Here is a 14,418-nt window from a genome sequence, read left to right as displayed (position 1 = left end):
TAAGTAACAAAATCCTCTACTACTTCTCACCACTTCTCAAACTTTTTAAGTAAAGTCACTACTTCTCAAACTTTATTGTGCACATGAATCACCTGAGGATGTTGTTAAAATGCAGATTCTGTTTGAGTAGGTCTGGGATGAGGTCTGAAATTGTGCATTTCTAACACATTCCCAGTTGATGCCAATGCTGCTGGTCCACAGAACACACTTGCAGTATCAAGACTCTTGGTAATTTTTAATTTTATTGAATCTAAAGATTCAATAATAAAACTGAATTGAATTAAAACTGAATCTAAAGATTCAATAAAGCCTTAAAAATTTTAAATATATACCAATGACTGCTTATGAACACAAATATCTTTGTTTACTGCTTTGAATTCCCAAGTATGAAACCTCAATGTTTAAAGCTAAACACAGCCTAGTCTTCTGAGTTTTGCCTGAAAGAGTTGCTATGGCCTCTAGAAAGTTAACTCAAAATATACAATGAAAGAAGGAGTTCTGAGTAGTAAGTACTCTCAGGTTCATATGTGGGTCATCTATCTTCTAGACAATTAAGATTCAATTAGAGAGGAAATGTGTAACAAAATGTATGTACATTCAACTCATAACCATCTCCTTCTCTATTTGTTCATAGAAATTTCAAAGCAAATCAGCAGATGTCTTTCCATCTTGAGAAAGTCAGTCTGGACTAGTCATATCAAAATGTTCAGCAATCTAAAGGGTTCTTTAGTGCATTCCCATAATGATTGATGCCCCAGCCCTTCAGTGGAAGTAACATTCTCCCGTTTGAGGTAAATGATCTCTTGCAGGCACACCATTTGGATACCTGGAAGAAGTAATTTATCTCAAGTGGGCAAGCACTTTAATGAAAGCAAGAAGGTTGCCACCTGTCCAGTATTTACAGAAGCAACATGGAGACTAGGGTCTTTGCCCACTGCCTATAAATATACTGTCAAAGTTTAAGAAGGTAGCAAGTGGGCAACCACCTTTAGCACTTTTTGAACAATGAATTCAAATTACCATTACTGAATTCCAGTTTTGTGAAAAGTTAAAAAAGTAATATCTTATTTCCACTAAGACAACCAGTGGACAAAAAAAAAAAAAAGGAAAGATAAAACATTTATTGGACATATACATAAATAAGGGACTTGGCTAAATAGGTAACATTTATTTCTTATTTCTATGAGCTAGGAACTTTTATTAGCTCAATTTTACAGTAGAGGATATTGAAGCTGAGGTGGGGTTAATTTGCCCAATGTCACACAATTATTAAATAATGGAACCCAGGTTCAAATCCAGAGCCAAGTTCTTAATCTATACTCTATTGCAAATCAAACATGTTTAAGAGTAAATTCTCTCTATCCTAGATGGTTAATAGTACATATCTTTCATGTTTTAGTGTCCTGGTTGCTAAAGTAAATACAATGCAATAGGTTGTTTTAAACAATGGAAATTTATTGGCTAACAGTTTTGAGGCCAAGAGAAATCCAAAATCAAGGCGTCATCAAGGTGATATTCTCTCCTTTAAGACTGTGGCACTCTGGGGCTGGCTGCCAACAATCCTTAGTCTTTAGCTTTTCTGCCACATGGCAATACACATGGTAGCCTCTTCTGGCTTCTCCTTTCTCTTCCAGGTTCCACTGATTTCCAGCTTCTGCCTATTCCCTGTCTCTCTCTCTCTCTCTCTCTCTCTCTCTCTCTCTCTCTTAATCTCGATCTGTGACCTTCACTATAAGTCATTCAATAATAAGATTAAGACCCATCCTGATTCAACTGGACCTCACCTTAACAGAAGTAACCTCATCAAAAATCCTATTCACAAATGGTTCACACCCATAGGAATGGATTAAGTTTAAGAACATGTTTTTATTCTGGGGTACATAGCTCCAAGCCACCACAGTCCACCCTCCAGACCCTAAAAAGATATGTTCTTTCCACATGCAAAATACATTCATGCCATCACAACATCCAAAAAGCTTTAAGCCATTTCAGTAACAATACTAAATAAAATGTCTCATCAAAATCGGTTCTGCCCTGGAGTACAATCATCTTCAGTCTGTGAACCTGTGAAACCTAGAAAATAAGTTATCTGCCTCCAATATACAATGGAGGGTCAAGTACAGGATAAAAATTTCCATTCTAGAAGGGAAAAATTGGAAGGAAAACTGGGGTCATGGGTCCCAAACAATTATGAGTCAGTCAGGCTAACTCCATTAGATTTCAAGGTCAGAGAGTCATCTATGGATAGATGTTTTGTCCTCTGTGCCTGATAAATCAGCAGCCCCACCACTTCAAAGCACAGTGGTCATGTTCTCCCCGAACACTAGGATGAAGTCTCCAACCCTCTCCAAGCATCAGATGGTGGCCAGTCCCTCTGCGAACACCAGGACACAGGTTGCGCCCTCTCTGAACATTGGGACTGCTGCCAGGTTTTCTGCAAACACAAGAGCACATGCCCCACCATCTCTGAGCACTGAGGTAGCAGTACTCTGTTTGAACAACAGGGGGCAAGGCCTGCCCCCTACAAGCACCAGGGCAGATGGCCTATCCCCTCCAAATGCAGAGGTGAACTTTCCACACATATGGGTGGGCCAAGGAGATCTCTTTGGTCCAGACATCAGTTCCATGGTTCTGCCCTTAAAGACTTCTTCCTTCCATTTGTCCCTCTCAGTGCAGGTTGGCAGTGGTTCTGTTCATACGAATTGTGGAAAAATCTTGTTGGCTTTGCACGCAGTTCACAGAAGTCCAAGCCATCAGACAGAAGGACTTCCACAGATCCTTCCTGCATAACTGCATTTCCAATCCTAACTTCCACTGAAATGGCTAAGACTGGATCTGTGTTCAGTTAAACCCTCACATGGGACCCTATTCTCCAGGGACTCGCTTTCCAGAAGCTTAGGGAGATCCCTGATAAGAGCCACTTCTGGCTCTAGTCTCAGAACATACTACCAGAGAGGCTAAGAATTTTCCAAACCATCAGTTTCTGGTTTCTTTTTGCTTAGGAGTTCAGTTCTCAGCTTATCTTTTTCTTCTTTCATTTCACTAAAAGCTGCAAGGAGAAACCAGGCTGCACCTTCTATACTTAGTTAGCTTGGAAATCTCCCAGCTAAATATCCAAATTCATAGCTTTCAAGTTCTAGTTCTACCTTCCATTTGACACCAGAACTCAATTTCACCACATTCTCTGCCACTTTAAAGCAAGGATTACCTTTCTTCCAATTTCCAATAATGCATTCACTATTTCCTTCTAAGACCTCAGCAGAAGTACTTCTAGCATTCACATTTCCACCAACAGTCTCTTCAAAGCAATCTAGGCTTTTTCTATCAAGCATCTCACAATTCTCCTACCCATTACCCAATTCCAAAGCTGTTTCCACATTTTAGTTATTTGCAATAGTAGCACCACATTTTCTGGTACCAAAAACTGTTTTGCTTTCCTGGCTGCTAAAGCAAATACCATGCAATTGGTTGTCATAAACAATGGGAATTTATTGGCACATGGTTTTGAAGCTTGGAGAAATCCAAAATCAAGGTATCATCAAGGTGGTGCTTTCTCCCAGAAGACTCTTGTAGTCTGGGGCTGGCTGACAACAATCCTTGGTCTTTGGCTTTTCCGTCAAATGGCAAGGCACATGGCAGCCTTTCCTGGCTTCTCCTTTCTCTTCCAGGTTCCACTGATTTCCAGCTTCTGCCTGTTCCCTGTGTCTTTCTCTCTGTGTGTGAACTTCCCTATAAGGCCTTCAGTAATAAAATTAAGACCCAGCCTGATTCAGCTGGGCCACACCTTGACTGAAGTAGCCTCATCAAAAGGTAGGTTCACACCCACAGGAATGGATTAAGTTTAAGAACATGTTTTTCTGGGGTATACGGCTCCAAGCCACCACTTTACAGATAGAGAATCTGAGGCCCAGGAAAGTTAAGTAACTTGCCCAGGGTCACACAACAAATAACTAGTAGAATTGAAGCTAAAGTTTTTTCTACTACACAATAATGTTTACCTATTTAGTATATTCAGACACTTAAATTATTAATTCAACATGACTAAGCTGTGATTGCTTTACAGTATCACTCTCATTATCTGTTGATAATTACACATAAGCTTTAACTGTCTCAAAACATTTTCCACCATTTCAGCTAAATTATCTTGAAATTTCTACTACAAAGACCCACTTAAAAATATAAACACATTACCAGGAAAAGATAATATATTAATCCCTCATCATGTCTGATTATTCTATAAGCCCAGTTAGTCAAGTTATCTCTGCAGAAGGTCCACATTAATCATTTTTGTACTAGTCCGACAATGCTTAGTGTTCTACCTGTTTGGACCATACCCCTTCCAAGACTCTTTGGGACTTTGATATATCGATTATTCTCTCCCTCTAAGCAACTTTAATTGCTTCCTCTTCCCTAAATTGTGTTCCTTGGCCAACAAACATTTAAAGCCTTCCCTAAAAATAAATTTCCCTGAACTTGCTATGTCCTCAAGCTATTAGTGGCACAGTCAGGTTCTAACATTGACAGCAGCTCTGCTAATGGAGGTAGGCAAACACTTAAAGACACCAATCTTGATCTACCTTGTAATTCATAGGTCTTACCTTCACATATTTTTATCAGGATCTTAATAACCATTATTAAGTCAATATTTTAACATTTAAAAAATGTTGCAAGAGGCAAGTTTTGGAGATCTCTACCCTGTTTTATAAAACCTTTATAATCTGGCCCCATGCTAATGACCCATCTTTCCTCCAACTATTCTCCAATACGGTTATAATAGAAAATACTTTTTAGTAATCACCATCTATAAGCCAGGCCCGCCAAGCATGGATTTCCATTCTCATCTCTTCCATGTCTATTCCTCCCCTCCTATGCTTCTCCCCACCTCTGCATATCTGCCCTTCACCTGGAATGCCATCTCTCCTTCTCAAACTATCATCTAGACCCAGCTAAATCACTAGTTTCTCTCTGAAGCATTCCCCATACTCATAAACTCACGTGGAACTACACTTTCTATGGATTCTTACTACATTTAAAGCCTCCACGTCCTTATTCAATACTTGATTACATTCTGCCTAAAGTTGTTCATGAGTTGTTATACTTGCTCTATAACTACTGTACAAATTCCCTAGATGGCCAGACCAAGTAACATCCTTTTTTAGTCTCCTAAAGTATATATAGCATAGTGATAAAGGGAAAATGCACTAAGTAAATCAATGATATAAACAAGATTTTAGTGTTAAAAAACAACCTGTTTTTAAGTGTCCACATACTTACAAAGAACATGATCAACACAAATAATCTATTCATTTTAAGCTAAATCCAAAAACTTTTTATTAAGGTCTTTCAAGAATGTTACAGTTTTGCTTTTGAAGCTATAACATCAAAATTCTTAAAATACATTTAATTTAGACTTCTATTTCAGACTCTAAAACTAGTTTGTTGAGGTTTCGCCAATACATTAAATATGCATACTGTTTATCAACATCAACTGCTACAACTTAAAAATAATCCTTGAATCATAAGTTTCCTACCACAAGAGCCTAGGTCTGGACATTATTTGAAATCAGCATAAAAGATCAATATCTACATAGCAGAGTAATTTGAAATAATTAAATTGCACTGCAAATTATCCTTTCATTAATGCTTATAACATTTTATTAAGCAGGCATATTTTAACAAGTCCATTATATTACTTTTATTATTTATGTGTCTGGAATCATCATAGTTAGTCCAATGACATAATTTAACCACTAAATAACTGTATGTCAACATTTCTTCCAATGTAGAGAAACTACTTTTAATTGAACCTTTCATACATATCATGCGATCTAAGATAAGTCATGAAAAAATAAAAGTGAAATTTTGACGTTTGGAAACTGCTGACTTTAGGTGGATCCACATATGGTGGAAAGGAGTGAACTACTAAAGTTAACTCTATCTAAAATCAATTAGAATAAACGTAAAAAAAAAAAAAATACCAAATGAGAGAAAAAATTTCTATTGGCTCAGTTATTACTCATACCTGAAATTTAGAGCTAGATATAGAAATGAAGGAAGCCTTTTATAAAACATTTGAAAGAATACTGCCAGTATTACTTAATAAAAAAGGTAGTGATGAGCTTTCCATAAGGAAAACAAGATAACAAGTAAAAAAAAAAAAAGGCAGATACATTTAAAGAGAAATGTCATTTAGTTTCCCCATAAATAAAGAGAAAATTAACCATCAAAATTTACTTTAACTCACAACTGTTCTAGTATTAAAAAGAAGAAGAAGAAGGAGGAGGAGGAAGAGGAGGAGGAGAAGAAGAAAGAAAAACTGGGAGAAAAGGAAAATATGGATAAAGTCTTCTGCTACATACTGAAATATAACGGTTATCTCAAAGAAAAACATTGTGAGATGGAGTTAGAAGCTGAATTAGCCACTTTTTCTCATGAAACACCATTTGAAAGACATTTGAAAGAATGTCAGAAAAATTATTATTATACAGACTTGGGTATCAGGCAGGATTTTTTTAAAATGAACTAAGCAAGGAAAAAAAACTTATAATGTATGTTACTAATGATAAAATTCAACCTTTCAATTGAAAGTTAAAATTTTCAGAAACTTGCATCCAGTACCATGAGCCTGAAAGCTTCCCAATATTTACAGATTTTTTCTGCTGAGATTGGTGGTAAAATTAACAGACGTGATTTCGTCAATAATGTATAATGAAATGTATCAAAATTTGAAAGATCTGTTTAATTCAGTGAATCAATATCAATATTTTCTAAATGACCAATGAGTAATATTATAAAATAATGCATTATTAGGGAAAGATACAATCAAAGTGCAAGATAGGCCAATGGATTTTAATGTAACAAGAGTTTGAAATATTCACTGATACAATTTCACATCCCACATGTTTAACTAACCTTTAAAAAATAACTGCTTGCCAAATTTTGGTGTAGTATCAAAGAAATATATCTACTTCTTTGAAATTAATTAATTATCTGAAAAATACTCTTCCTTTTCCCAACTACATATCTGTGTGAGGCTAGATTTTCTTCATATACTTCAATTGAAACAACATATCAAGTCAGATTGAATACAGAAGCAAATATGAGAATCCAGCTTTCTTTTAACAGACCAGATATTAAAAAGATTTGAAAAAATGTAAGTCAAGCTATTCTTCTCATTAAATTACTTTTTTTGTTTTGGGAAAACATTTACATTACTTCACAACATCATTAAAAATACATTTAATAATCTCTCTGCTCTTGAAAAAAAACAGAGATAAGAATAAATATATTTTCTTTCTAGACGGTTTATTAGAATTTGTACCTTAAAGCACTTCTGGATATTTGCCCTTATGTGTATTTGGCAAGGATATAAAAGAAGGAATCATACCTGTTTTACTAATGACTTCTTGTAACTCAACCATAGAACTGATTATTACAGCAAGAAGATCAGGACTGGTGAGCCAACTAAGTGCCTGTAAACAACGTAACTGCTCCTTTTGATGTTCTGCAAAAACATAAAAAAATTCACTAACAAATTGCTATGAAATTTTATTAAGATCCTTATTTAAAATCCATAGCAACGTTTAGCTGTCTAAGAAACAGATCAGAACCTGCACACAGAACTCTTTCCTAGTACAAAATATCTAGAAGAAATGTTAAAATTTGATCTACCTCCTCTATATATGCCTTTATTTTTAATACCAAAAAAAAAAAAAATTCTTTTTTAGTTCTAACATATTACACTTAATAGCCTGCTTTTTAATAATTAAAATTTAAATTTATTGTTTCCTTGGAACAATCATTCAAAAAGTGTGGGCAGGAAAATTTACATTTGCCTCATTTTTCATCAATTCTTCAATAGTTTCTTAACTCTTAACATTGTACACTGATTCACAGAAAGTAAAGATAAATTATATTGATAATAAATGTCATTTTTTATAGGACAGAGTGTCCAGACTAATGTGATTGAAAAAAATCGCTGTATCATTCTACACTTCACTCTACTCTGAAAAGGATTCAAATATAATAAAGCTAGAGAAAGTTGAAATTACATAATATTTGCTACTTTCCTTATATTTTAATCGGTTTTCAAAAAAATCAAGACCAAATTTATACATAAATTTACACTTATACATATGTACATATTTATAGACATATAGGACTATATTACATGATTTTTTAAAGCTTTTGCATAATAGGCATATTTACATTAAATTGTGCTTAAAAGCAACTTAGACAAAATAAAGCACAAATTATCTTACTTGGAAATTTATTCTTTTCTTTGGGCTCTCCTGTACACACTAAGATGCCTATGCCTTCCTTGAAACTCTCCATCCAGGTAAAAAGAGAGGCACATGACTGGCCCAAAATCTTGAGCCTGTTTACTGCCAAAATTGCAATAACACCTTTCCGGAATATACGTATCAATCCTTTGAATGGTTTTTTCTTCGTCTTGGCTTCCTCTTGCTTCTTTTCCTCTACAGTTGACAAAGCCTGAGCTAGAGTTCTAATTTCCAATTTGAATAACTCAAAGCTGTTGACCTGCTCCTGGAGAAAATCCCTCTGTGTGGATAAGGCACATGATCGGCTGTACAGGGGATATAAAGCACCAGCCATCAACGCACAGGCTGCCAGCAAGGACGTTTGCTCCCTTTGAGTCTGTGATAACACATTTTTAAAGTGTGAATTTTCAAAAACCAACTGTTCACGTGACTTCTCAATCAGGTTTGATTTTTCCATATTTTTTTCAGCAATTTCTTGAAATTTCTATAAGAAATCAAATAATAGGGCATTTCATCATCAAACAGATAGGCATTTTGATTAACTCCTCTTTATACAAAGAAAACAAACTTCTGTTGACAGTTAACTTCTTCCTCTTCAAAAGACCCATGTCCTAAATTATCAAAGAATACATATGATAGAGCAACAGTGGGCCATACAGCTTAGATATGAATGTGGGCATTGATTTTTAAATCCTCTTACATAGAAGCTTTATATGAAGTGAACACATAAATTTAAAAGTACTTCATGAATTTCCTGTACTTCATGCATAAATATGCAGATTTAGAAAGACAAAATACGCTTTCTCTGCATAATTTGTCTTCTTCCATTCCTCGTTAACTTCTATTTCCTACTTCTAAACAGAAACTATACTGGTAAAAGAGCCTTTCTATACATAAAAAGACTTTTTGCCAAAATAAGCAAAGGGTTAAATCAATGATACAACAAACAGCACTTGACCGTTCCTCACTTACTAGATGTGAAGGGACTACCTCTCAACGCATACCCTTTTATCTCAGTTTCTTCCTTACCTCCCCAAGGCAGAACATTGTATATAGCGCAGCTCTAGTGGTGGGAGGAAATGCTAATTGTGAGCGGGGCCTCAGCAGCTCTCTGATCCTTATTTCCTAAAGTGCTTACAATCTAGAACTTGACTTGGAATGAAAAGAAATTTTAACTGCAAGCTCCATACTCTAATCACTAGAAAATAATCTCTCTATGAAATCTTAAGCCCAATTATTAAGGAATTACTGGCATAAAGAACAAATTTTAGAAATAACAGATCCCAAATTCCTTTACTACACAGTCATTTATCATTTAACAAACATTTATTGATTACTCACTAAATCCAGTTTCCAGGAAAACAAAAAAGTAAAATCAATTATTGGAGTATAATGCTATGAGATACGCCAGGTTGACAGAGGAGCATGAAGAGGCATTTAAATTAAATGATGTTGGCAGGTTTGTGGAAGGCTATGACAACTAAAGTACAAGTGAGAGTGACACATGTAACAGAAATAATAAATAAACAAAATACTATACTTCACTGATGAGAAGGATAGCCAATAGCTATCTGTAATAACTTGATCTAGTCCTTAAAAACAATGGTGATTCAACAGCTTCAACTGAATCTTTATTTTGCTGAGTGAGCTGCCATGACTCGGCCATGGACCTTTCTTTTAAAAAGCAGTCCGAAAGTGTTCAATTTGAATAGGGGATTCAGTGGGAGACAGAGAAATATTATGCTCTGTATCTGTATGTTTATGTGAAGCGCTGTCTTAATTATGAAAGAATCCTTTCTGGGGCATTTAGGAAAATATTTCTCTTCTTACTGGCTTAGACTATACTATGTATAAAATTTACCGTTTATCTTTGGGAAAGATATATGTGTGGGAATGTGCCTAATTCAAGAGTTACCCATTGAATAACTAGAGAATCAAAAGGCATTTCTGAAGTTCACATTGGCAAAGACCAGACTTAGTATAAACCATACAAATTCTTGACTATTTTGTAAGACTTGGATGTCAAAGGCTACCACAGAAAATGCTGGTAGGCAGAAGCCAAAAGAATTCAAATGTATAGACTTGTATTGCTGAGGGACACAGATCCTGGGCTAAAGCCAACTCTGAGAGTAGGGGATGAGGTTTCCCAAGGGTGGACAGTTAGTAAAAGGAGGCACAGAGAGGCACAAACCTGAAGATAGAAGAGTAGCAGTAGTATACAAGAGGCCGCTCTCTGAAGGATCCAACGTCTCACATGCTTTCCCGTGTCCAAGGGAGAAATTGTATTTTAGACAAGATATTAAATGTTCCCATCCTATATTTTAATTCTCTTTATTTACTCGAACTTTTCTGTAAAGTCTGATCTAGCCACATCTGTAGTGTTGCGATGAGAAATAAAAGAATGAGGAAATAAAGGAATGGTGGCTTGCACCAAACCATTTCTCTACTGAATGCCAAGCTGTGGTAGCAGTATTCTATAGGACTGTGGCCAAGAACTGCAGACAAAGTGATGTCCCACTGGGAGCAGCTAAAAGGAGCAAGAAACACTGAGAAACAATAGCTAGGTGAGTTGATTGCTTAGAAGTGGTTGTGAGACAACCCTCTTAAGGGAGGCAACCTTTAGGAAAAGGGAAAACTAATGATTGGGTTATAGCTAGGTAAAGGAAGAAGACTAGCAGGTGAAAAAGTGAAAGGCAGAAAACAGGATAATGTATTACAAGGAAGTACAAATAATTCAGAATGGCTAGAGAAAAGAGGGGAATGATGGAAATTTGAGAAGTAGGTAGATAAACTATGGAGAGCCTTAAGTGCAAAGCTAAGAAATTTTAACTTTATTCAGAAAGCTATGGAAAGCTATAAAATCCTGGAACAGTCAATGTTCTTTAGTAAACAAATGTGAGTATCTGAAACATTACTAAAAACTAGCAGAGTAGCAGCAGAGTTGCAGGGATTGGGGTAGAATGAAGGGGTCCAATGGAAATCACAAGGTTAATACTATGTTCACTTCAAAATCTATTCCACTAATTCTATTAGAAGGAAAAAAGGAAAATTATGGAAAACACAAGAAGATAAAAGAGGCAGACTAGTGACAGCAAAATAAAAGTGAACTTAATCGTGTTCCAGACAGCTGCCTAAATACACATTAAAAGATCTCAACATCTCGTGCAGAAGTGTTTTCAACAAAAACTACTTTTTAAAAAAAATTGTAAAAGGATGTATTTGCTAATGATATTCTGAATATTACAAAATAATATTCAAAACCATGGGTCAAAATCAAATGGCTAGTTTAAGGAGAAATAAAAGTAAAGTGAGCCCATTGAAGAAAATATTTAGTTCATTTTAGCAATGATAGATCAATCTCAACCCCTCTACCATACCCAGCTGGTCCGTCAGCTTAAAGTTAAAGGCATTTCAGAAACAGAGAATCGAAGGCAGGCATTCCTGGGACAAGAACAAGAGGGTGATCAAAACCCAAGCTAGAAATGGCTAAAAAATCTAAAAATAAATGACAGAGAAACACTTCTTTCTATATATAGATATAGAATGAACACTTGGAATTTTTGAAAAAACAGAACTGAGATTCTGGATGTACACAGCCAGTTTTCATTTTAGGCTACTTAACAAAAGGAGTAGCAATGTAAAAAGGCAATTTCAGAGATGTTTAAGTCACTTTACGGCCCCCAAATTCTGATAATTTGTAGTGATTATATATTAAAAAGCATCAGTCAGTATTAATTAGTACCACTGTGGAGGATTTTGAGACTCATGGGTATGACCGGTATTGTATGAAAGAGGTATTATTCATGAATTACTAAAAGAATGAAAACAAGACTAAAAATGCATGTGAAATCATTTTTAAATAAAAGAAAACAATATCTAAGGAGCATTTAATTGACGATCTGTTGCCCTAAATCATTCTTGTTTTGAGTAATTATATAAAGATACCAAGTCCCAATGGTTACTAAAAAAAAAAAAACAAAAAAAAAACAACTAAACCAAGCTAATATTCAACTAGCTAACTAAGATTGCCAGAGTGGGATATTTAAGTTAAAGACTTAAAAATTATTAAATTAATTATGCAAACACTTATTGATAAATCTTAGGTTAAGGAAAAACCACTACCCACCTATAATTATGCCTAGGGGTCACCTCCAGAGAACCTCTTTTGTTGCTCCAATGTGGACTTTCTCTAAGCCCAACTCTGCAAATAAATTTATTACCCTCTGCCCAATATGGGACAAGACCCCCTGCCCCAAGGTGACTGAGTCTCCCTGGCGACATGTGACATGGATTCCAGGAATGAGCCTGACCCTGGCATTGAGGGGTTCAGAATGACTTTTTGACTAAAAGGGAGAAAAGAAAGGCAACAACATAAAGTTTCAATGACTACAAGATTTCACATAGAGTTGAGAGGCTGTCCTGGAGTTACTCCTATGCAAGCTTCAGCTAGATATGCCAAATGGCCACAGTATGATAAACCTAAGTCAACAGAAGCTCCAAAACTCTAAAGAATACCTGGATCCCTATTTGAGACTCTATAAAAGTTTCATTCACTAAGTTTAATCTTCAGAAACTTAAATCCTCCAGAGAGCTCCTATGTCAGCTAAGTCCCAAAATCCAGAGGCAACAGTTTCTTCAAGAACATCAACCAGATTTATCCGCTTTTCCCATAATGTCGACACCCCTTTTCAACATGAGCAAGTTAGGGTGGTCACTGCCTAGACATCCCTGAAGATCAGGAAAGTGATTAAACTAGAGGAAGGGGAGAAACAGACAAGATAGAATTTAACAAAGGATTATGAATACTGAATCTCTGCATAATTTTCTTTTTCTTTGTGCTAGGGTGTTAGAATAGCTAGAAGGAAAGAACTGAAATGGTGGAACTGTAACCAATTGCATTCTTTGAAATTTGCTCTATATTTTTAAAAAAAATTTAATGAAAAAAAAACTCACCAATATTAACACTTAATGAGACAGAGAAAAATTCAGCAGAGGACCTTTGATGTGTTTGAGGAATAGAAATCCAGTGTTGCTGAAGTACAGAAGATGACGTTGGCAAGGTAGGCAGGAACAGATCATTATGGGTTTATAGGCATGGGCGAGAAGTTTGGGATTTGATTCTAAACATGAAGAAAAGTGAGGCTATTGCAGATAGGACAGTCAGTAGGTAAGTGAGGAGAAATTCTTGGATTCTAGATTTAAATAAATCTATGGGTGTTCTGATCTGGTCAGTGTTTCTGATTCCAAGGAAGAAACATCTTGCAGTTCTCTAGCAATTCCAAGTTAGACTTTTCTTCTTCAATGTGAGAAAGTAAAAGGAAAAAAGTGATTTGATGAGGAGTTTTTTTTTTTTTAAGATTAGGGATTTTAATTAAACTTCAATCATTCCAATTATAATAATGGTAGTTTTACATTAAAGAATTACACATTGCTACAACATTGATGCTTAACCTGATAAAGATAGCACAAAGAGTACTAAAGATGGTCTCCAAAATCTTCTTAAGAAAATAATCAATCATGACCATGCAGGATAGATTCTATAGATGCAAGAAAGGTTCAATATTTGGAAATCCATTCTTATATTTCAGTATTTCAATGGATAAAATAAAAATTACATGATTCTCTCTCAAAAAGGCCTTTAACAAAATCCAAACCACTTTCCTGATAAAAAATATTCAGTAAAATAGGACTTGAGGGATACCTCTTCATATGATTGTACACACATACATGCACACATACATGTGTATTTATGCATATACATGTGTGTGTGTTTATATGGATATTGGTAGAGATAGAAATAGAGATAGAGATAAGCTATCCTTAGGTAAGCACCTTAATAATGGAAAAATACTAAAGGCATTCCTTCCAAAGTCAGGAGCAAGACAAAGATACTCAATATCTCCCTCCACTGGTATTTAATGTATTGGGGACATTATTAGCCAATGCAACTAGGCAAAAAAAAAAAAAATTAGAGGCATAAGAATTAGCAAAAAAGAAGTAAAACTAACTATTTGCAGATGGTATGATAGAAAACTCAGAGAAGCAATAATATAACTAACTCAAACATAAAAAAAAATTTAATATTACTACATAGCTTATATGGTGTGACCCTGTGAAAGTGAAAACCTTGTGGCTC

The 14,418-nt window shown here is 35.3% G+C and overlaps 1 protein-coding gene across 1 annotated transcript in view; it reads right to left on the bottom strand.

Annotated features, from left to right (window-relative positions):
- The window catches only part of CCDC171 (coiled-coil domain containing 171), a 524,774-nt gene that overhangs the window by 290,540 nt on the left and 219,816 nt on the right, over positions 1-14,418 (bottom strand). Inside the window, 2 exon segments of the mRNA XM_037797175.1 lie at positions 7,388-7,504; positions 8,262-8,766. Coding sequence (XP_037653103.1) covers positions 7,388-7,504; positions 8,262-8,766 — 622 coding nt within the window.

The sequence above is a fragment of the Choloepus didactylus genome, chromosome 10 (genome assembly GCF_015220235.1).
Source record: "Choloepus didactylus isolate mChoDid1 chromosome 10, mChoDid1.pri, whole genome shotgun sequence".
Taxonomy (NCBI): domain Eukaryota; kingdom Metazoa; phylum Chordata; class Mammalia; order Pilosa; family Megalonychidae; genus Choloepus; species Choloepus didactylus.
This window is presented reverse-complemented; position numbering and strand designations above follow the sequence as displayed.